The sequence below is a fragment of the Corvus moneduloides genome, chromosome 16 (genome assembly GCF_009650955.1).
Source record: "Corvus moneduloides isolate bCorMon1 chromosome 16, bCorMon1.pri, whole genome shotgun sequence".
Classification (NCBI taxonomy): Eukaryota; Metazoa; Chordata; class Aves; order Passeriformes; family Corvidae; genus Corvus; species Corvus moneduloides.
Window position 1 is genome coordinate 756,372 of NC_045491.1, and position 24,721 is coordinate 781,092.

The 24,721-nt window shown below is 43.6% G+C and overlaps 1 protein-coding gene across 4 annotated transcripts in view; it reads left to right on the top strand.

Moving 5' to 3' along the window:
- The window catches only part of XYLT1 (xylosyltransferase 1), a 169,091-nt gene that overhangs the window by 21,249 nt on the left and 123,121 nt on the right, over positions 1–24,721 (top strand). For 2 of the 4 annotated variants that reach the window (XM_032125607.1, XM_032125606.1), the window contains exon 2: positions 20,361–20,399. The exons of the other annotated variants lie outside the window; for them this stretch is intronic. In XM_032125607.1, coding sequence (XP_031981498.1) covers positions 20,361–20,399 — 39 coding nt within the window. The remainder of the gene's footprint in view (positions 1–20,360; positions 20,400–24,721) is intronic. 4 annotated transcript variants of the gene reach the window in all.

Consider the following 24,721-nt stretch of genomic DNA (forward strand, 5'->3'; position numbering starts at 1 on the left):
ACGGTCCTTTGCAGGCACTGCTTGGGATGTGCCACTTCAGTCATCGTGTAAAACCAGAGTTACAACTATTGGCTCCTTCCCAGTGTCTCAAAAGCAGCCAGCCTTGTTAAAATTGTACATTGCAAAGCCTGGCACTGCAGAGGCGTGGTGGGGAGCCCATCAGAGTTCCACCTGTGTGCACCTGCCTTGGGCAGGCTGTGCCAGTGGGCTTTCCATGCCCCCAGTGCTGCTGCTCCAGGAGCTCCAGCAGCAGCAGCAGGAGCGGGACACCCGCCCCGGAGGGCCAGGGCAGCTGAGCATCGCATCCCTCAGCAGCTCTGCTCAGGCAGGGGCTCCTTGGAGCATGTGCAGGCATTAAACACTGTCTCACCTGCATGTGTGTGAGCAGAGAGAACAAAAGCTTTGGAAAAACAAATAAATTTGCTTTTTTTATGCCCAAACATTCTAGGCATGATGAACAGAAAAATAAATTAACTGGGCTTTGATAACAATGTGGGTAGCCTCTGTCTTCATCTGTGTATTTTTCCTGCCAGTCTCATCTGAAGTTAACAGGCTGTGTGTCCTGCACACCTGTGGGTTTCATTTGTACTCTCCTGCCCACGTACCCTGCTCACTGCAAGCACTGTCTTACAGCAATGAGTTGGTATGAGCTATCATTGTGTCGGTGTTGATGTCTCAGTTGCAGCAGGCTTGTGTGTAAGGTGATGATCCCAAGCCCCAAATTAGGATGTATTACTCTTGCTCCTTACTTTGTTATTTGGAAATACTTTCAACATTGCTTACCTGCTTAAAACCTCTGTTTCACATGGTATGGGTTAGTGTGACAGAAGCCTTCCATGCTGCTGCTTAGGTAACAGAAAGATGAACACTTAAATGTGAGTAAATGACAAGGCAAGAGTTTTATTGGGTATAGGGGAGCTGTTCTGTGCTAGAACATTGCTGTTTCACCTGCCTGTTGAGAAAAGGATGGGTTTCTCATACAGTTTTTCACTGCAAATCTAATTCATGCATGGCTGAAAGTCTTGTGCAGAGGGATTCTAAATGTTATGCAGAGGATTCCCTGAGGAAGTTTGATAAACAAAGCAGCAATATAGGTTATTGCATGCTCGTTATGTGTTTGTAGGCCTTTTTTTAAAAGGGAGTTTAGATGTGTCCTACAATGCAGATTTTGAGATTCTGATCCTTTGGATAAGGTAGCAGAGGTATCGTTAATGAAAACTGTGTTGGGTACAGCAACGACTGTGGGTTTCTTAGTGCTCGAAATGATTGATGGAAGGAGACGAGCAGAAAAGCAAACAGCACAGGATTATGTTTCAGGGCAGAGCTGAAGCTTTCAGGAAGAGAAAGATTTTATTTTTGCTGAAGTGCCTGTCATGGAGATGATGCTGGTGTTGGGTGCCTCACTGTGTTCTGCCAGCCCCTGCAGACAGGTAGATGCTCAAGAAGACGAGCTCCCATCTGTGCTTCCTGTAAAAATCTTTCTCAGCTTCCCACTTTTAAACTTACTATCTGATGTCATAGCTCTACCTCTTCCTCCCTTTCCCTCGCTGTTATCACTGTTCCTCATCTTTTGACCACTCTTGGTTTTAGTTTTTCTCTTTTCCCCCGTGAATCCCAGCCGTGTGTGCTGCACTCTTGCTGCTGCAGCAGCACTTCCTCCTTGGGGTTTCTGTGAGGAGCCTCAGCCCAGCTTTGCTGGGTGCTCGTGGCACCCTGCCCCCGAGGCCAGGCCATGGCTGAGCCAGTTCCTCTTTGCTCCAAGTGCTGCGTGCTGGCCACAAAATGGCACAAAATGGCCCAGCTGTGGAGCCGCCCAGCTCCGGCTCCTGTCAGCTTCTGTAGCGGGGGAAATTGGACCAGCAGCACACAAAGCTGGGAGTGTTAAGGGTTAATGTGGCAGGCAAGTTACTGTTGTGGACCCCTAAATGGTCACTCTCAAAAGTGCTGCTTCTGCCTTTCGGAGGGGCAGAGTTGTCTCTGGGGAAGTTTCCTAACATTTGTGGGCAAATAGAGTGAATTCTTGAAACCGGTAATACTTGCATAAAGTAACTGCCTGAATTTTCAGGGCAGTAAAATCAACCTTAGCCTGTGTCTCAGCCAGAGTATTGAGGAATTTCACATACAGACTGGGCAGTCAGTGTAGAATATCTGACTTTTTTATTTATTAACAGAGCAGTTAACATTGGAAAATGCTGTTTTGCTGAGAATAGCACATATTCACGTGTGAAAACTCATGGTGAGATTTTAAAGAACTTGAGACCAGAAGAGGCACTACTGCACTGCCACCCTCCTGGCATTGTTGTCATATTCTGTTCTACCCTACCACTTACAATATAATCTGAATATACAGTACCTGGTAATGACTGTATATGTGGGATAATGTGGGCATTAAACTCTTTACATCCTAAAGTGAAAATATAGAAAATGTTCAAGAAATTTTATCTAGAATTTTCATAGAACTAAATTCAAATTTTTCAACTTCCGTTTGATATTAAGAATTATGGTTAGTTTCAAAGCATCAAATTTTCTTTGTGCTGCAAGATCCATTTTCTGTCCCTGTCTGCAACAGTAGTTGAGCAGATACTTACTCGAACTCTAACAGTAGTGTCTGGAGTTTTGTTTTACTGTTTTAGTGTGTGGAAAGGTGTAAGACAACATCTGTGTTTTTACCAAATGGAAAGAATTTCATCAGGAAATGTCTCCACTCCAAATACGTCCAGGTATTCTTTACTGCAATCAATACAGTTATTCATGGCTTTCTGCTCCCCGCTCTCTCGTGGCTATATTTAACATGTGCCATTGTACTGGGCTACATCGTTGTAAGAAAGTTGTCACTGTTGTAGAGATGTGTGCTGCAGTGAGGCCAGGGCTGAACGCAGCCAGGGTGCTGCAGGAGCATCTCCTGCTCCTGTAAACATCAGCAGGGTGCTCTGTGTGCTGCCTTTCGCTGAGGGCTGCTTTACATTCCTGTAGTGGCTGAAGTTGGCCAGCTCAGCACATGGTCCGTGGTGTACGTTCAGCACCTCACAGCTTTGCATAAATAATTGCTCAGATAATCTATGTAGTTTGTGTAGTGCTGAAAACAATTTCCTGCTGCTGATGCCTATGGCATTATATATCTGCTTGTTGTGATGACATGTCCTCTGTTGACAGAACAGATTTATTTTATTTTTCAGGAATTTTGAGTGTTCTGAAATGAAGTGACTTTATCTTTTAAAGGTCAGTTGTTACACAGACACAATTAGGAGCATCTTGGCTGTTTTCATTGACAGGGATGAGCCCATATCACGTGTGAGAAGCAGATAGTATATTTTATTTTATTTTATTTTATTTTATTTTATTTTATTTTATTTTATTTTATTTTATTTTTTTCTCTCACTCTTCTGTTGTCCCCAATTGATTTTCTGCTGAAATGTGATGCTAGGCAGTCAAGATACAAGATTTAAAGTGAAGACTGCTCCCAAGCTGAGGTTTGGGATTTTTGGGGTACATACGTGGAGCTCACTTCATTATGGGTGCAATTACCCACAGTTTTCAAGAACTTCAGTAGAATGCAGATCTCTGGCACCATCCAGAGGGCATTTGCCACTTTTTAGTTAAGTTCCAGCTGACTATTTGTCAACACTTGTAATTTTGAAGAGTGTTTGACACTTAGGCATACAGATGCCATTAGTTTTGAGTGAAGTTGGCTCCTTTCAAAAGCCTCAGCTGTGTGTCCTTCAGTGAGATCCCTTCAGGACAGATCCCTTCACTGGGATCACCATTGCTTCCCACTTACATCATGTTGGGATGCCCTTGTTCCCCTCATGCATTTTCCCACTTAGTGGCCTGCCAGCATTACCTGCAAGAAGTTTTATTGCTCCATTCTACAAACGCAGCATTTAAACAACAGCAAGTCTGATGTATTGCAGATTTACTCAGGAGATGCTGCCGTGCATGGGATCTGGGGTTAATTCCTGACTTAGCAGTTTGGGTTTGGGATAGGTGTCAGTGTTGTGGTGCCCTGTGTGGCTGTGCTCCCTGGGGCAAGGCAGGCGATGAGGACATGGGCCAGGCACCCTGCAGTGGATGTCAGCTGCAGAGAGCTGGGACATGTCTGAGAGGCAGCAGTGCTACAGCTTGGTTCACTTCCACAATGTTGTTCTAGTAGGATGCAGTTTACTACGGCAGAGAGCAAGGGATGGCTGAAAACTGACTTCAGCTAATACAGTGAAATTTCTACCCAGCTTTAGGTACGAATTAAGTTAATTTTTTATTGCTAACTTTTATCTCCCTGCAGTTCTGATTTAATAGGCCAATGAGGAGTTGTGATTATATTCATTTCAGGTGTCATCCCTTTAGGGTAAAGCCATATTACATGATTTTGAAAAAGAAGGTAAATCTTCTTGCAGAGATTATCACAAAAGTAATGTTTGTCATTTCAGTTGCTCTGTTGCAGACAACAGATTGCAACTTGACAAGAAAATGGGGTTGCAGCCTTTTCTGAAATGCTGTCACACCTGTTTTTGTGGTAAGCATTTGAACTCCGAAAGGGCAAAAGCCCTCAGGCAAAGGAGGTACCTCTATGATATTTTGCTGAGATTGGGCTGTGGTATGAATTTGAAATATCTGGGGGTTTTTTTCCCATCAAATTGTTTTAGATTGGATTAGGTTAGAGTAATCCACTTCATAGTAATGCTGGAAATCTGTAAAACTATCTGGTAAAAAGATTCCTGATTTTCTTTGACCTCACTACAAGTGTAATGCCTTGTAAATGTGTATGAATATGCTGCCACATCTGATGAGGAAACAAAAGGTATGCCCGAGGCCTCACAAAGGCTTGGTGGCAGATCTGCAATAAGAAATCAAGACCTCATCTCTTGGCTGCCTGAATGTGCCCTCATTTTTCTGGATCCATGCAAAGAGGAGCAAGCCTACTTTGTAAGAGCAACTCGGTTCCTCATGTTTTCAACTTGATCACCTAAACACTATTAACACTATCGTCTTAACCCTCCCCTCCTTTTTTTTAGATGAGCTGACTAAGCCTGAAAGTGGAAGTACAACTTTCACGCTTGAAGTGACACGGTTATTGCAACAAGGATTTTACTAAATTCACAGCTGGCTGTGGTTTGCATAGTGAGCATAAATTAAACTCAGTGAGCTCTGCTGTGTTACCTCACTGACATAACAGCTACGTCAGGCAGAAATACTTAAATGCACCCTGCAGAAATCCCAAACAAGTCCTCTCCTGCTAAGCACTCTGTGGAGGTTGGTTTAAGTTATTAATAAGTTGCTTATCCTTATTATTTTCTGATACGTGGGCAGGCAGTTGTGACTTTGTGAGCTACACAATTCAAATTGCTCTTGGCCACAGTTTTTAATGACAGTATATAGAATATTTTAAGGAGCATGTGTGTGACCCTGAGCTGGCTTCATGGTTAAATGGCCATGGTGTGCCAGGTCATCTGTGACAAGTGGTACCAGTGGCTTCCAGCTGTTGGCTGTTGTGGGGAGGGTATGAATAAGAACACATTAATTGATAGTCTGTGACTGATCAACTTAGCTCTGTTATTTTTGTATGAAGCAAAGTAGAGAGCTTTTGCATTACATATTGAGGTGTAGGAGGGCTTTGCTTCTTTTTAGCTGGAGATCTTTTATCACTTTCAGATTACTCTGTGGTGGCATACTTCAGACTCCTGCTCATACTGATATTCATACCTGACAGTAAAAAAGACTTGTAAATTAGGTTGCCTCTCTAACACCACTGTTTTGTTTTGCATTTGTTTATATTTTTGAGCACTAGACCAAGCAGGATGGGGTAGCTCTGGTCTGCTGGCTTGACTGGCCTTGCCTTTGGTTCCCTGGGGAGCGGAGCAGTGCAGAATGTCTCTCCTTCCCATGCTCCTGCATTAGTGCAGATGGCTTCCACTCCTGCCCTGAGCGTGTCTAGTTACCTTCCACTGCTCTTTGCAACTTGTTCTTGATACAGAAGTTGCCCAGAGGTTTGAGATATGGGTATCTGCATGGAATTTAAGCAGTGTCTGATGTCAGCTCAGAAATATTTAAATGTACTGTGGTGCAAAGTTTTAGATCTGGTGTACACTGCATATGCATCTGTTTCATATTGTGAATTTCAATGGCCTGTTTGTGTCTCTGTGTCCATTAAAAAGAACTTGGAAAATACTATTCAAAATGTTATGGTTACACTAAAACTGTTGGTGGCCTCCTAAAAACTGAAAAGCAAATACCTCTGTTGTTTCGTGTAGTGAAAAGAGAAAGATTTTGGCTAGTATTTTGCAAGCACTACAGACAAAATGGTATGTAAGCAGAGACAGTGTGGCAGATGTTCAGCTGGTGTCTCTGGTTAGCTCTGTCTCAGCTGCGTTTTCAGGGTTGGCTCTCTTGGGTAGCTGCTGATTTCAAGAGTCGGTCCCAGCTTTCTTTGGGGTTCAGTCAAGTAATTTTTTGTCCAAGGAAAAGCAAGGCCCGGTAACATTCATAACTGCTTTTAAAGCCTCATAATCATCATTTGTTTAACTTGGCCGACTCCCTGTGTGCTACTCCCGGTGCTGAGTGTCCCCGGGTGTCGCAGGTGGGAGCAGCCTGGCCCGGAGCCCCGTCCGTGCCGCTGTGTCCGGGCTGCTGCCCGAGCTCCGGTGCCTGCTGGCAGCCGCAGCCCGTGGCCTCCTGTCACCAGAGTGCAGAACCTGGACACACTGCCTTGCTGCTGCACAGAGAGGATTGCTGCTCCTCGGGGAATAACAGAGTTAGAGCCCTGGTGCTGATGCTATGGGATGCCGGCACAGCCAGTGCTTGCACTGTCAGCGCTCTCTGCCTTGCCATTAACAAGGACTGATTGTGCAGGATGGAAGGATTTGCCTTCAAGACCTGTTCTTGAATTGCCATTAGAGTTTATTCATTGCCTGATACTTGTTCTTTTCCTAAGACACCATCAGCTGGCATACTTGGCTTTAAATTGGAAGGAATTAGTTTGTAGTAGATTGCTGTAAAGTGATACAATAATCTCCCTGTTCAGTAAAAGTCTGATTTATATGGCATTGTTTTCCTCCCAGGATGTACATGCGAAAGAGCATTCTAATTGCTCTTACATACCATGCAGTAAGAAAGTGGATTTTGGAGAAGTTAATACAAAAGGCAAAGTTACTGAATAGTTAAGGGGATTTATAAAGTGTTAAGCATTTTTAAAATTAGACTTTTTTGGCTCCGGAGTAGGTGGTCAACTCATGTTACTGAATGTAGAGGTCTCTCTTAAAATTTAATTTTTAGTTTTTCATGAGAAATTTAGACTTAAGTCTTTTTTACAGCCTTAACAAAGTTATTGACGGCATAAAGGGCTTGCTCTGGTAAATTCAGAGACAGGTTTTCAAAGCTGTTGTGATGCAGAATAGGAAGGAAAATAATCCAGTCCATCTGAAGTTTTGTGAGAGCATTGGTCAAAAAAACTTTGCAGTGTGTCTCCAGGTGGGAGGGGTGTGGACGTCTTTAATGGTCACTTACTGCAGAGTAATGCTCTGAAGTGGAGCCTTTCATATCTGTGAGTAGAAACGGAGTGAAGGATTAAAACCTCTTAATGGTAAAGAGGCATTTTGGTTATATCGGGGTAGTGCTGAGCGCATCAGTGTTTGAATGAATGAGTCCCAGTGTTCATGAAGAGTAATGCTTCCTTTCTTTTGCAGGGAAGTACTTATTAATTACATGTTTCAAACCTTACTTTATGGTACTTTTATCTCTTCATCGGTGATCTTCTTATCTGGATGTTTCATTACTTCCAGAAAAGCACAGCCAGGATTGATGTGAGCCAGACCACCCTGGCCTTTGCTCCTGTCCTCCTGAGGGCTGTCTGCAGGTTTTAGCTCTTAATTGCAGTACTCTGAGTCATCTCACTTCAGCATTGTAACTCCTTCTTTTTCGGGCTTTGTGTATTACTTTTCCTCAGCTAGCAATCAAAAATTCACAGGCTCATTTCCTTGCTTCCTTTTTCGGAAATGAGCTGTCTTTTTTAGCAGAACTTGAGGATAAGGCCCATGCATTACTATTTAAAGATCCTGATTAGCACATGTTGAAGAAGGTAATGAAGTTTCTTAACCTTCAGTCCATTAAAACTGATCAGAAGGACATTAATTAAATTGCTGCTTAGCTTAGAACAATGGTATTTCTTGCTTACTGAGAAAGCCCTGTGTGCAGATAGTATGAGCTCTGCTTCAGGGGGGACAGGCTTTCTCCTGGCCATTAAGGGATGAATGAATGGAGAGGATGTGTTTGGTTGCTTTCGAAGAGAGCTGTTTAAAAAGCCAGTGATTGCTATTTTGATGATCCTTTTTTTACAAACCTACCCCTTACACCTTTTCCAAAGCTGGATCTGGTGACTTGCTCTTTTTAAATTCAGATTAAAAACATACCCAAAGTCAAATTCTGATATGATACATGATAGGCATGAGCAGTGTCAGCTCATACGTGCATACATACATGCATGATAGGGCAGGAGCAGTGTTAGCTCATATTCAAGTAGACTTATGGTTTATTTCCCCTGAAATGTACAGTTTATTTTCAATCAAAATAGTACCCATACATGTAATGTTTTCTTTTAAAGTCTTATTGGTAGACCCTTTAAAACAAATAAAGCCATTGCCTTAGACAGAACTGAACCCTGTTGATTACATTGACAGATTTTGCTGTGGAAATTTTGTATTTTAAAACTTTTTACCTCTCTAAAAATATAATTACTCTAGGAGGGAGATAATGCTGAAAAACGGTGTTATTTTTCAAATATGGGAATCTTGTTATTTGTAGTTTGAGAGGTGTTTGATATGCATTGACTTAAAGGAACTGTTGCTCTCGGAAGCTACCAGAAGAATGAGCTGGGGTGTGTTTCCTGTTAGATAAAACTGAATTTCCTATCTGCTGCCCAGCAGTCACCTGTCAGTTGCAGAATTGTTAGAATGAGAAATACTTCAGATTTTAATTTTTTTTTTGTCTGAAACACTTGTGTCTTGTGTAATATTGCCATTAGCAATGTAATGTTCAGTCAATTATCTGCCTCTGACAGAGCAACTGTTTATACGCTTTAGATCAGCGACGGTATCTTCAAGAAAAGAGATGTTGTACATGTAGCAATTTTTTTATTTTTTTTTTTTACTAAGCCTGGATGATCAGTCTGCACTCTTCTCAGAAGTGTTGGTTTGTTCCAGCAAGTAGGAAACTTTTCCTTATGCTTGGTTAAGAACTTGCCTGCAACTTCCCACTAGTTTACAGTTTCCATGTTGATTTACTTGAGGGTATCGTGTCAGAAACTGAAGTATGTACTTCTCAGTTTTAGTTTAAAATCAAATAAGCAAATGAACAAAACCCACAGTCATAAAGAAACAAACAATAAACCCAAACCTCTCCTCTGGGTGTTTGGGATGAACTGGCTTCATCCGTTCTGCCTTTAGTTCTAGGGGAGTTTTTCTGTGCAGCTGGGGACTCGAGATGCTGGGAAGCACCCTTGAAATCTGTAAAAGTCATTCCTGTCTTGTCACATTTTTAATTTCCACCATAGTAACTCACTGTCCCAGATCTCAGCACTGACTTGCTGGCAGAAGGTGCCCATGGCCCGTTTTTGTGGCCAAAGGCACCCTGAGTGCAGGGAAGTGAGGGCTTTGTGCCGTGGTTCAGTGATCCCATCTCAGCCGGTTCCTTGGCGCTGGAGGAATTCCTCCCTGAGACAATGATGTGTCTGCATCCCCTCTGTCTGCATGCTCTCATGAATGCTGTGTGTTTTCTTCCACTAACTGAAAGGAAGTTGTAGTTTCACAAGGACCTACTTGGCTTTCATTGCATAAGGAAGATAATTTGTTTTGTTTTGTTCTCTTGACGGGGTCAGCAATTATATCATAAAAAGGATACAGCTGCAGTGATTCAAATGAATTAGTCAAAACATTTATCAAGGTACTAAAGCCACAAAATCACACAATTAGTGGTGAAGTAGTAACAGCAGATGAAAGTTTGCCTTTCAAACCTGTACAATACTGTACGGGTTTTTGATTCAGAGAAGTAGAATAGAGAGTTAAATTCTTGAGCATAGGGGTAACTCTGTAACAAAAACCTCGAGTGACCAGTGTATTTGTAAAATATATATTTTACAAATACACTGCATCTGCACAGTTGTAGTGAGATGTGCAAACGAGCGCTGTCCAGGCTCGGTAACTTTCTGCTGCAGTGCTCAGCCCAAGACAGACTTAGAAAGGAGCTTCTTCCTATGGAATGTTATGCTTGTATTGTATTTGTATTCCACAAAGCTACAGCCCTTAAAAATGCAGTCAAGGAGTCAGTAGGAGACCAAAAAGAAATGGACTGATTTCAAATAGGAAAGTTTTAAGTGCTTCTGCTCCAGTGATGTCCCTGGGTCTCTTCTAATGTGTGTTATGCAGGAGCTCTGCGTCTTGAAGCAGGGTACTCTGAGGTCTGGTTACTGTAGATTCAGGCCAAAGGCTGAGCCTTCATGGCTAAATTTAAATGCCTGTTTTTGTCTCAGCCATGACTGTTACATGGAGGTTATATGCCTCTGTGCCACAGTATGTTGATATCCTTGTAGCATGTCTTCTGCTCTCAGCATAACCTGGGAACAGTGTAACTTGGGTCTCCTTAAGCAGCTATTGCACTTATTTAGATGCTTTATTACAGGTTGTACAGAGAGCCTGTATTAGCCTGTAAGTTCAGCCTTCAGCCTGCAGCAAATAAGATACTATGGAGGAAAACCTTTCGGCCCTGGGTTCTAGATGCAACAATAAGGTACTTGTTTATATGGTTTTTCAGGCTGCATTCAGAGATGCTAAAAGTGTAGACAGATTTCAAATGATGATTTAATTGTTTACAAGTGAGTGTTTTCTGCAGCGTACAAAAGAGATGAACTAATCCCCAAAGGCTTTTTGATATAACTTGAACAGATGATTTCCTGACATTGTTATATATCCTGGTTTAAGGCGATGAATAATTAGCTATTTAGGTTTAAAAAAAAAAAATACCTTGAGAACTAGATGTCAGCTGAAAAGCTGTCAGTAAATTGGGAACAGCTTTGCATGTCAAGTTGATTATCGCAATGAATAAAAGGAATTACAGGAAAATGAACCATGCAGTGTGCAGTTTTTAACTTCAGTCTCCCCACAGTTTCTCCTGTCTCATTCTCCAGATTCCTAGGGTGCTTGTGATACTATCAAGCTGTGGAGTTCACTTTCACAAAATCCTTTACTGTGGGCAACTTTTTCTTATTATTTACTCCTCTTCCTCAATGTGCAGTGACTTGAAACTTTACATTCGAGGATTTCCCCCTCCAGCCCCAAGTGCCATTAATAGCATCTTTTGTCTGAGTTCCTGAAATCTGGAAGGCCACTTACAGCAGAGCTTCAGTTCCAGGCAGCTGCCTGGGATCAGGCAGGCACTCGGCCTCCCCTGCACATCCTGCGAGCTGCCAGGTTTGTCCTGCAGTAGTAGAGATCATTTTATGTTTCCAGAGTGGATTGGGTGTAACAGAGCAGTTGCTAGGTCTGAGCTGAGTGTTTGTGAGATGGTACTGAGTGAGTTGCAGTAAAGATTTGTGGGGCCTTTTATGCACAGCCAAATCCAACCCAATGCTCTTGGTAGAAAGGGTCTATGGACATACAAGCTGATTAGGATCTTACAAACCTGTTTCATTTACGCAGATGGGAGTGAATTAATGTTCTTTGAATTATTCAGCTTGAAAATAAAATTGTGCATCTCTGTTAAGGTTATGAATTTAGATGGGCTGAAATCCTCTGACACCTCCACGAGTGGAAGCAGCACTGACTGCAGTGCAGGGAACGGAGATGCTCTGACAGGAACTGAAGGACTTGTGTTCATGTTCTTGCATGAGCAATTGCCATGGTGGCATCTGAAGGCCAGTGCAAAATGAAGCTGCTGTAGGGCCATCTGGATGACAATTGCTGTTTACCAACACACAATACCCGTCTGATATGTAGACGTGGCAGATTTCTCTGTCATCATGGTGACTGTAGTGAACCAAAGCAGTGCTGGGAGTTCCAGGAGAGAGGGGGAGCCTCTCCTGGCAGAGGCAGATGTGCTGTTCATGCAGAGGTGGCTTATTGAAAATAGATTGCAGATGGTGTGACAGCAGCACTGCACAGAAGAGGGGTTAGAGGGAAGGAAAAGAAGGAAAACTGGAAATTAAGGATGGGGATGAGAGGTTCCTCACTGACTGCTTTCCCATTCGAGCAATGAGCAGCAGTTGCTTTGCACTGGCTATTACTGTAACCCTTTCTTTTGCCTGTGCACATTTCTGGTCATATCATCAAATGTGTGATGTGGAGCAAGGTTGGAGTAAGAATGGCTTGAAATCACGGGGATTGGGTGCTGTTACTGTGTCCCATCTTAGTACAACGTGTGGGCTTCAGCTCGTCACTTGGTCGTGTTGGAAATAAACGATGCTTTGGGGCTGCAGTGATTTTCATAGTGGTGCGGCACAAATCCAGTAGCAGCGTGCACCAGTATGGGGATTCAAACCTGAGCTCCTACAGTGTATTATGGAGTACTTGGCTGTTTATGAGGGGCTTAATAGCATCACATGAATGGATTGGTAGCTAAATGAAGGATTGACGAAGCTAATCTCTGTGAGAATCCTCTTTAATGAGTTAATGAGGTGTTCTTATGGGTTCCCTACACACACAGATGCTAATGAGAGTTTTTCTAACTTACCAAGTGATGAAACTTGGATCTGCATCCAGGCTGATAATAAAAATGATGGATAGGTTCTGTTATTTGGGAAAAATATGTTTTAGTTCTGGCATGAAAACTGCAGAAGGGAGCCAAAACTGCTGTTCTATCTGCATATTCTTCATCTTTTCCTGTAGCTTATTGATAAAACTCAAAGTCTAGTGCTAAACCCTCAGTACTTCCAAAGCTGAAAATCAGCAGCTGTACTTAAAAAAAAAAAAAAAAAAAAAAGTAAAGTATCTATTTCATCCTTCAGAGATCAGTGTTACCAAATTCTGTGTCCAAAAATTTCATTCAAAATTTTTCAAAAAGTTGTTTGTTTGTTTGGGGTATTTTTTGTCATGTCTGTTGTTTTTCTGTTCGGAGTTTTTGTTTGTTTCTTTCTTTTCTTTTCTCCTCCCCTGTCATAAAGATTGGAATGTAGTAAGTTCATGCAGAGGAAGTGTCTGGTCCTAAATGGATTTATCAGGGACTTTAATCCATAAACCCACAATTTTTAAAGCTGTCTCAGGGAGATCATGAAAACACAGCTTGGTAGGATTTAAGGCATTGTGTTATTTTTAGTAGTGGGATTCTTTTTCCTGGCTGTGCTTGAATGGGAGGTCTCAGCCTTCCTCTTGTCAGTGCACTCCTGCATTCCTGGCATGTGCCAAGGGCTGTGTTGCTGCCACACATCTCGTTTGGCTCCTGGGCGACACAAAGTTCTGTTTATTTCCAGGGTGGCCGGTGAGGGGGAGGAGATGAGCAGTGTGTGGGGCTGTGGGCCGGGCTGAGGGCGATGGATGACAGGCAGCTGTGGCTGGACCGTGTCGGACCTGCCTGCCAAGGATCTGGGAGCAGGATCCTGCTGCTGGACGTGTCCTCTTCACCTCACGGCAGCCTTGCATCCATCAGACACAATCGAGCTTTAGTGCAATCATCAGATTTTGTTGGTGTGCTCTTTAATCCTCGTTTCAGCTCATTAATGAGTTTGTTCAATATGACCTCCCCTCAGCTCAATACAGTGCCGTTTATCATTATCATTTGTTTACAGTCCTGCAGCCAGCTCTCAATTCCAGAGCTGTGCTTGCCCCTTCCCAAGTCTTTTTGAATTAATTTTTCAATTAGGATTTCGTGAGACACAGATGCTGTCCTAAAATCTGGAAAATATGACCTCTGCTGTGTATCCACTCCCTCTGTAACTCTATCAAAGAACAAATAAAGCAATTAAATTTGTCTGGCAGGCTTTATTCTGTATGAAGCTATACAGGCTTCTTCTCGTTCTATTACCCTCAAGATTTTTAGCTGGATTTTCTTAACAAAGCTGATTTTCCCTTGTCTTTTCCCTTTCCCTCTGGAAAGACCCAGGGCTGTATTCCTAGCGTCTTGGTGCCCTCAGTTTATTCTTTGGAAAGATCCTTCTCGTAAGAATAGCAGGATGGAAAGGCTCAGGGCATGACCCCGGCTCTGTGCCAGGCTGTGCCCCTCTCTGGAAGGGCCCTGGGTGGTTGCAGAAGGGTTCAGGAGGGTGAAGACCTGAAGCTACTGCTCACAGCAGCATTTGATGACTCCCCAGCGTGGCTGCCACTGGACAGCGGTGCTTTGCTCTGCTTTGAGGGCAGGGACTGCGTGGGTGTCTTTTTCTGTGTGCAGTGCAAAATCTGGTGAAAATGTGCTTCCTTTTTGTTGTTGTTATTGGGGTTATGCCAACACCAGTTAAATGGCCCACCAGCATCTCTCTCTCTCTTTTCCAAGTGCTTTGACATGGATTTCCAGCTCGATTACCTGTGGTAGCTGCAAGTGCAGCTTGTGCTGACTGGCTGACTTCTGCTCACAGCGTAGCAGCGCCCCACTCAACTTTGAAGCTGGCCCTGCCCTCTTCTCTTCAGCTGCTCCTTTAACTTTGGAACATGTTCCTTACTGTGCAGGCTTTAATTTTCTTCTGGTAACTTGTCTGGAAACTTCAGATGAGCCTGATCTTTGATTTTTTACAGTGTCCTGTTTCAGATAATATTCAGACAGATTGTTCTCATAACAGATGACAACTGGAGTGGTTGTCAGACAGGACATTTTTTCCCCTATAAATGCAATGCTTATGCTCTCAAGTGAATTAGTGTCTCCTTCCATGTGGGTTTTTTATGTAGATGTTTAAGACACTTGGTAACTCTATAAATATAGACTCCTCCAGCTCTATTAAAATGTTGCATAAGGACATGTGTCTTTTTTTTTTTTTTTTCTCCTTTTTATCACTAGAGCTACAAATAACCCACATCCATGAGTGTAATTACTCTCAAAATCATACCCAGGCTGTACCTCCTGGGGTGCCCTCTTGGAGGTTTCCATAGCAGCATCCGCTGGGGAAGTGGGCATGAAGCTGTGGTTCACAGCAGCGAGGGCGTGTGGGGCTTTCAGAGATGAGCTGGGGCATGGGGGAAAAAGATCTTTGTCGGTAGCATCCGGTACACTTTGCCATCTCTAAACAACCCAATTCTATTGATCCATTAGATTAGAGTTCCTTGTCCTGTTACACATTAGCATTTCATGCTGAAATTCCTTTGCTGCCTGAAACAAACTGTGCAGTTTGTTAGAACAGCTGAACAATGCAGCAAAGCCGTGGCTCCTGCCAGCTCGTAATAAATTATTAAGGAAAGCAGGACAGTTGGCCCTTGCTGTGAGTTGGTCAGATGTATCATTCTTAAGCACAGATTTGGAAAGTAGTGTTGGAGCAGCTGTGCTGCGTTGAGGTGCCAAGGTTGGAAGATAAGTGAGCCTGGAGTTAATAAGTTAAAGCATTAACTGTCTGTCACTCGTACCTGTGAGACAGCTTGTCTGGCCTGGGGAGCTGACATACTCAAAATGTCAAAGCAGTGCTTGGACAGCAGCATCTCAGTGGCCAGACATATTTTACAGACATCTGGGAAAGCTCCCTGCTGCTATCAATGTGCTGCAGTTGCTGGCCCTGGATATGTTCACAGGTCTGTGCTGAGCTGGCTGCAGCAGATACTTTTCAGGTGGTAAAAGACACCAAAGATAGGAATAATTCCAGCTTCATTTGTAACTGGAACAGTATTTTAGACAGAAGCTTCAGTGTATGGCTTAAACGTTCAGTAAGATAGTATGGATTAATTTTGAGTAATGGTTTTTATGGAGGTATTAGGGAGTTCTGGGCTGTTTCTGGGCACTGACTTATTGCAAGGTAAGGAGAGTAGGTGTTGCTGCTGCTTAGGTTCTGTAAATGGCTACATTCTTCTGTACAACTCCTGCAGACAAGAGAACAGATTTATCTTTACTGAAAAGCAAGGAATTAGCAGGTTCTTAGATTTAACTGAGCTGCTCTTCTACTGCTGGATAAGCATGTGGTTGTTCATTTGTTACTGCTGCTTGCCTTCTTACCCCGTCCCTTGCTGCTGTCTCTTCCTTCCTATCCTCCTGCTCCTGGCATTGCTGGGCACCTCTCTGCTGCACTGGCACAGCTCTCCTTGCTTCATGGCATGAGCTGACTGAAAGGACTGATTCAGCTGTAAAGTGACATAGAACAAATCAATAAAACTATAAAAGAACTTTACAAGCCAGTGCCCCTGTGTGTCTCAGGGTCCAGCTGCACAAAACATGGAAAACCTGCTGCAGTGCAAGTGCTGAGGTTCTGGGGTGACTGGCACTGCTGCTGGGGGCCACTGCCTTGTGCCAAGCCACACACAGAGCAGTGCTGCCTCCAGGGATGGAGAGAGATGACTAGAAATGAGTGAAAATTGTCCATCAAGTATAAAAAAATCATTTGAAGTTCCTGGCTCACTGACCAAAGGTGAACAGAGCAGTGTGGGAACTAAAGGTGAGCAGTCCAGAGGTGATGGGAGGGGCAGCGAGCAGGAGGTTTGTCTGCAGGAGCAAGTCCAGTGCAGCCAGCAGCACTCGGAGTCTGAGCCCTGGGCTTTCCTGCAGTCAGGCTTAGGTCATGTGTGATTGGATTGAAGCAATTCAAACCTGGTGTCTCTTGAAGCCGCTGGAAAAACATCTTTTGTGGCATGGGGGAGAGACATGTCTTGTGGTCAAGGTCCTAGACTTTGCAGGTTTCTCTCCTATTTCCCATGTGACTTTGGAATACTTGGTTTATTCGTCTGTACCTCAGTTCCTCCGAGCCTTCCTGTCCTTTAGTTTTGTTTTGGGAAGGTTGCAAAGTGTTTGAAAACATGTCTGTTTCCTTTATGGGAGTGAGATGTTAACCCATCATGAAAAACACAGTAGCCAAACCCCAGAGCAGAGTTGCTGTTCTCAGTGTCACCTTTCAATAGTAAACAGTCTTACCCTGATCAGTCTTTAAAGGTGATCAATGTGTAAGGCTGTTTATACAGCACTGTCATAGTGTTTACTCTCCAATTCCACTACAGATTTCATTTCATCACAAGCACTGGAGATTAATGATTCATAGCACTTGAAAAATGGCAGTCTGAAATTTCAGATGGGATGATTGCTGACGTCCCCTGGGGTTTAGTTATCACAACTCTTGTGATTCTGTGTCAGGCTGCTGAAACCTGCTAGAATTAAAGTGGAACATACACAGACCAACCAAAACTTTGCTTGGAATGCTGCCAGTTATTCCGCTGGTTTTTCCTAAGTGTTTCCATGTGATAATTTGCTCTCTTACCTTTCGTTAGCAGCTAATAGTCAGTGAGAGCCGGCAGGTTGGATAAAGCAGAGGTTGTACCTTTAAAAAAACCAGTGTGTACCCTCATCCCTCACATGTGGGCTGTTGCTGTGCACATTGTCATCCATAACCATGCACAGGAGCTGGAGGAGAGCTCTGGGATTTACCCAAATGTGACATTTACTTGGCACTAGTGATAGGCAGATGATTTTAAGAACATGCCTCTTTCTGCAGTAAGAGTGAGTCTTTCTTTTAAGTTGCTGACTTTGAGCTTGAATTTTAAAATTATTTTTTGCAGGTGAAAATCCAATTTGACTATATTTATGTCCTCCCACCTTCTTTGCCCTCCTCAGCTTCCTTATTGCTTTGCTTAAAGAGGAGAATTGGGATGGATTCGCTGCAGCTGTGTTTTGGGGACCCTCAGGTCAGCTCCAAGAGCTGTGCTGAGTGTGGTGGTACCTGTAACTGCACGGGGGAAGCAGGAAAGCAGAGCGGGCAGTTGGGAATGGGGTGAAAGAAAACACCTCTGTGCAAGGCAGAGGTGGCATCCAGAGGCACCCCAGCCAAGTTCCACAGTCAGTGGAGTGCAGGCTGAGGCAGCAATGTTGTACTGTGTGAACTGCAGCTGGGAGAAAGCTTTGGGTTTTTCCTCTCACCATCTCTAGCAATTGTGCAAAAAAGTGTGAGCTGGGGGAGGAGCTTACCTGGTTTGTTCCTACTCTTGCCCCTAAAAGCCAAGCTTCATTTTCTTCTCAGGTAATTTGTAAGTGGAGGTGACATTTGAGTTGTGTTCTAATGATGGGGCAGAACAGTCCCCCTTGCAGTGCTGCACAGTGGTGGCAGCACAAGTGAATACAACTTACCACAGCCAAAATGAGGGGGAAAATAAACAGGAAAAACTGTAGGTCACAGGCCCATGCTGATACAGCATGTTCCACATGGTGAAATAATGCCATTCAAAACCTGGTTTATATTTACAGCTTTCATTGGGCCAGGAAGCTTTGGAAATTAGTAATTACCATAAGAAATCCATTCTATTCAGGAGATACTGGACTGAGTTTGTCTAGCTTTTAAGGAATCTGAAGCCTTCTCTGTTACAGGAATCCCCTGATCTTTCCAGGATGTTTTATACATTCAGTAGTAGCTACTTCCTCTTATGGAAATATTGCCATTTGGAAGGGAACAGTACATGTTGAAAAAGCTTTTGTCTGCAATCAAATTGGCACTGACTGAGAAAATCCAGATGATCTCCCAAGGGGAAGCCTGTGCAGCTGAGCTGTTCTTTGTTACAGCAGTATTCTGCTTGTTGTATTTAAACACACACTGTATTCTATCTGCCCCACACACCTGCTGATGTTGTGAGCCTCCTGCTATGATATAAATGTGAGTGGGACAATGGAGGACAACGTTGTGACCAGACTAGCATTGCTTAAGAGTCCAGCTGCAAAATGGATGCATTTGTCCCTGCTAAGTCTATATGAGAAGAGCTGCAAGTGTTGCCATCATTTGTTTTAGAGTAAGGCTGCCCAAGGACAAGAGTCCTCTCACCTGCAGATGATTTTTCCCTCTTCTAGCTTAGCTGATGACATGATATTTGGATTTCATTGAGGTTTCTCAGTTTCCTTCCAGTCTTGGTGTCAGATAATATCTACTACATCTGTGTCCTAATGGTACTCTGGTGCTAAATGCAACCTTTCATCAGCCTGTTCTAAGTTAGCAGTGGGACAGAGGTAATCATGGGCTTTTTCACCTGTGCACACTGTGCTGCCTGACCTATGACTTGCTGAGTGGGGGAAAGGTGTGTCAAGGCTTTCAAGGCCAATTTCCTCCTTAAGCTTTTTTTCCTGGGTTGATAGCTTGTTTCTTCATTAGTGTATTTATGGTGATTGTTAAAACAAAAGCTGCTTTATAGGCATAATTAAAAGTAAAAGGAATATATTGTTTCTTGGAAGAAGCTCACTTTTTTTTTTTTTTTTTTTTTCATTCTATTCTGTGATTTAGCCAAAATGAGAATCACAATGGCTCAAAACTCAGGATTAGTCTCAGGAGCCTGATAATCTCATAGACAAGAATTTTCTAAACTAAAAGTGTCTAATTGAGACAGATGTGATGGATTTAAGAGAGAGCACCATTGACCTGGTTCTGCTCTGTTAGGCTTTCCAATTAAACAGGATGTGGAGAGCAAGACCTTGCAGAGTAATACCTGGACCAGCAAGACTGAGGTTTTAAATGTTCCTTATACTTTAAAAGATGTGCTTTTAAAGATTTTTCTTGAGTGCTAATCCCAGAACACTAATGATGGGATTTCCTACAGGGATGTTACCTCTTGCTAACCTTTTAATTAACAGGCTAAATAGACGATTTTGTGCTTTTGTGTTAGAAGTTCTTTAATGAGGTTTGAATCTTCTGGCCAAGCTAAGCTAAGAGTTCAGGTTTTGACACCAAGGAAGATGCCAGACTGCAGAAAATGTACAGTGCATGTGCATTATAATGTGCAGAGCTGGAGAGGAGCATTCATTAGGAAGAAATTTAATGGAAAACAAAATAACCACAGCTAACTGCAGCTGTTGGGAGGAAAAATTTTGCCAAGGATGTGGCCAACCCTTTCACCATCAAGTCTTGATCAGCTTTCTGAAAAAGTCCTAATGCTTTGAAATTACAGCAGCACCAGTCAAATATTGATCTGATCCAAAACCAGTCAGCTGTAATCTAAGAATTGTAAAAGAGCATCAAATCAAAGATGTGAGGGCCTGCACATGGCCTTTTGGTATACTCCTGTTACTGCAACTTATTTTGCTCATCCAAATATTGTAGAGGTTCTGTAAATTCTGTGTGATTTCCAGATGTCTGGAAAAGTGGTAAATCTTAAAAGAAAATTAAAAAATAATCCTGCCATCCTTGTTGAAGCAGGTGTGTTTGTCCCTGATGTCACTACTTTAGACCACTAACAGCTCAGAACACTTCTCTTCCACTATTCCAGAGTAATGGCTGTTTCTGTCTGCTCTCTTTGTAGATTGAACCTCCTAGTCCCTACACCAGCTTGGAGACTCAGGTTAGTACTACCCCCCACCCCACTTCTTTCTGAGAGAGAGGGCTGGGCTGGTGTTGCCCACCATATTTATGGTATCTACCCCTGCTGGTGTCCCTGGAGAGGGTGCAGGTGTAGCAGCCATAGCAGTAGCTCCTGGCATGACTGGCTGGGCAAGGAGAGAACCAGATTCCTGACAGGAAACAGTAGGTGCAGATGGTGAGGAAGGACCTGGCGTGAAGCTGGACAGCAGCAGAACTGACTTGTATGTGTTGGAAGAGGGGACACAGTCTTCCAGGCAGAGTGAGCATCCTTTCACGGTGTTCTCATTTCTTTTTGTACACTTTTTGTATACTCCCAGCATTTTCCCAATCCCTGCTGCTGGTCTGTTACTCTCAAACTCTCGTGCTGCTGATTTTTTCTTTAGACATTACAATGAATGGTAATGAATCTGTGGAGCTGCCTGGCACCAGAAGGTCAAAGTGACAGAAGGGATTTTACAAAGTCACTGATGCTTTGATTTGTGTTTTCTAACAAGGCAGCATCATTGATTTCCATTCTCGCTGATCTTTGGGAGACAGCGAGGGCTATGGAACTTGCATACTGAAGATGAGTGTTTATTCAGGACACATTGCCAATGCCCCTGAGTTACGGCATAAATATTTCTACCTTTGTCTTCTGCTGGCCTTTCTCTGGGGAAAGCTTTTGACTGTTTTGTTATTTGTTTCAACAAGCCTACTACATCTATTTTATGGACCTCTCTTCAGAGCCAAGTCCTTGTGAGTCAAAACTGGCAAGGAAGGATCACACAGAGTTTGTTATACACAGTGGCATTGTAAAGCGGTATCAAAACACAGTGCATATAATAAAGTACTGATCTGTGCATGAGGTAGGACTAGAAATATACAGTAATAATGAAGACTTACTTGTGATGCTGCTTTTTTCCCCCAACACCCCCCTGCAATTTTCTCTTCCTCAGGTTATGCTGGGAATAGACCTCAATGGCATAAATAGCTTTTGTATAGCAAAGTGATATAAAGTGTTAATTCCCTTTCTGGGATGGAGAAGCATAGCACAGAAAACAAAAATGCACAAAGAATTTCTTACAAACAGTCAGATAATAATTGGATAAATACACACGTGCACAGCTGTGTTTTACATGCAGCAGTTGCCAGGTCTAGTTACAGTAATTTTGTAGCCAGGGCAGCTTTGAAGTGGCTATGCCCACTTCCATGTAGCGCACTGAGAGTTGTGTCTGTTTCTGTAGTTGCTTACTCCCTTGTGTCCTGGAGCCCCCAGCACAGGAGAACCTACTCCTGGAACTGTTGTTCCCCATGCACAGAGTGGGACGAGTTGTGTGTAAGATTCACCTGCCTGGGCTGCTGCACAGATCACGGGCATTGCTCACATTCACCTTCCTCCTCCTCTGACTGCGCTGTGTGACAGCCTTGTTGTCCCTGGAGTGTGGCTCCCTGTCAGCATTCCCAGCATCACTCCGTGAGGAATTACTGGGGCTGTAGGCTGACAGTAAAAGTGTATCAGTAGCTGGTAAATCCCGTGGAGATACGGAGGTCTGTGTCACCTGCTCCCGTGTTTCTGGTTGGGAAAATGACTGCAGCTGGATGGATTGTAGTGCTGAAGCCAAAGCGAGATTTAAAAGAAAAAGACACCAATGTTTGATTGTCTTGCCTTACAGCAGTGTTTATTGCCACAGTTGATGACAATGCTGAGGCAGTGGGCAGTCTGTCAGCTCTCACTCCCAGAGCTGCTAGCTGGACATTTGTGGAAGTGGTAGAATTTGTCTGAAAACATGTTTCTGTGGGAAATTAAGGAAGGAAGCTGATAGTCTTGGATTACTTGAAATTTTCCCTGTATTTCCTCTTCAGGAAAAAGAAACCAAAATTGTGACTTGCTGGTATGGACCCTTGTTGGTACTGGTGGGAAATGTGTGGTTCAGTGTCATGTCCAGGGCTGAAAATCCTGTGCTGGCCCCGGGCGAACAGGTGCCTTTGGCCATGCAAAGGGTGTGTCCCACATGCACCAGCTCCTCCCCCTCCCCTCCAGCACCTTTTTGTGGCATCCCAGTCACGATGACAGGGACAGCCTGCAGATGCTAAGAGAGGTGGCAGAGAAATCTTCCTATTTTTACAGCTGCCTGTGAAAGTCTCCTTTCTCACGCTAACCAGCTGGGAAAGCGGTCTGTGTTTTGTAAACTATCTCACAGGTGCACAAGCTGTTTGTGCCTTTGTTTCCACACTGGGAAAAATATTTAGAAAATGGGTGTTAGGCTGTTCAGCCAATCCCTCTGGGAGGCGGATGGCCAAGCATCCAATGGTTTTATGCCACCCTTGTGAATAAAGCTATAAAAGCTGAATCATATAATTAAATAGGGCCATTCTCTGGACTTTGAACCCCATCCTGAATCTGTGTCATTCTTTGCGCCGTCTTGGTACAGCAGCGAGCGCAGCCCTGGCTGTGAACCATCCCATCCCGTCACACAGGCAGCCTTGCACTCCTCTGCCAGTTCTATTTCCAGCCACAGCAGGCCACGCATTAGGCAAGGCTGTATGAGGAGTGAGCTTTTGGAAGCTGTGTCCGGTGAGCAACAGAGCATCTGAATGTGAGGTTTGCCTTTCAAAGCTCCAGCCAGAGCCTGCCTTACTGCCCGAGCTCAGTGCACTCTGTGTGTGTGTAGGGAGCTGTCAGCCTCAGAACAGGATTAGCAAAACCTGTCATGCAGCAAAACCACCGAGGCTGTGAGTTGTGCTGCTCACACCCGCACAGCCCTGGGGCAGAGCCAGAGTGTGCCTCTCTGCTCTTTGGCACTCACAGCCCCGCACCCCAAAGCGTTGCTTGCGCCCATCCCCGAAGCAAAACTAAGCCAAACACAGCACCCTGCCAAGGCTGCTTCTTTCTGTGAAAGGGATGGGGTTTTCTCCCATGGGGAGCCCTTGCCTGAGAGGTGGGAGCCCCAGAGGGACCCTCTCCTTAGGCTGGGATGACACAACCCCCCTGTGACCACATCCCAGGGTGGCCTGGCCACGCTGCCCTGTGCGTCACAAGTGGGCACTGACACTTTGGAGAGTGCAAGCTGCGCTGTCCCTTGCAGGACAGGTCAGTTCCCTGCTCCTTGTTGCAGGACTGTTTCTCTACTTTATAGGTGCTGCTAAACTGGAGGAAAAAATCAGCAGTTTTAAGATTGAAATCATGGCTGGAGCCTGTGGTGCTGGCTTCTGTTAGGTGGCAGCTGCCAGGTGCTGCCATTGGTGATGGGTTAGTAATTTGCATTGCAGTAAGGCCAGGCTTGAAGTGGAGCTTCCAAGAAAGGTTTTGCTACAAGTAGCAGGTTTGATGAGCTCCTCGCTCTACTTAGTGTCATCTTTAAAACAATTGTAAACCTAAAATAGTTTTCATCTTGCTGCTTATGCACAATACAATTTATTATACATGTTATTCCATGACTCCACAGGAACCAGAAAGAATTATTATTATTATTATCATTATTTCTTTGTTCCCGTGTCTTTTAGCATTTAATTGTGCATTATCCTGTGTAGTAAATGTTGCCTACATTTCTAATTGCTTTTCACTGTCTTCTAATGTTTATGTACAGCAAACAAAATATTTTTAATAAATGCTGATAATTAAATCATGATATTAGAAGAGCAAGCACTTAGTGCCTATGAAATGACACTAAGTTAATTATTTACAAATTATCTCGATGCTAATTTGGCTGTGGTCTTGGACAGTGTTTGGTTTCTTAGCAGGAAACATGCAACGTTTGATCGCTGCTTGCAGAGCACCTTTCTGGCAGCTCAGCTTTGAACCTGTGTTGGCACTGTTACCACGGTGCTTGCTAGCTGAGCACGGTGTCTTACAAAGGTCAAAAAGTTAGTCTTGACTAATAGCTGGTTTGTTTTTTTTTTTAAGGGCAAAAAAGCAAAAGACAATTTGAATAACAAATGAGGCGCCAAATCAGCCTTTTCTCAAGGTGTGCTGCCTGTTCCTTTGCCTATGAGAACACAGAAGTGTTGTGTAAATGGAGGTCATTACCATTTTATTTTAGACGTCAAACTGACATATTCTTCACATTCATTTTTTTTCTGTTGTTGAATATCTTTGTGTTCTTTATAGCCCGGCCTTTCAAAACTGACACACATAAAACTGTTGATGTTTTTATCTTGTCTTTAAATTTCTGATACAGAGCCTAAGTTAAAACATGGTCCCTGCTCCAGATCTCTTCTGTCGCCCTGTGCAGGAGTCCCCTTCTGTCTCTCCTGGCAGTTGGGTAGCCTGGCACAGAGAGTGCTGGTGATGTGCCAGCACTGCTCCTGTCAGTGAATTGGTGT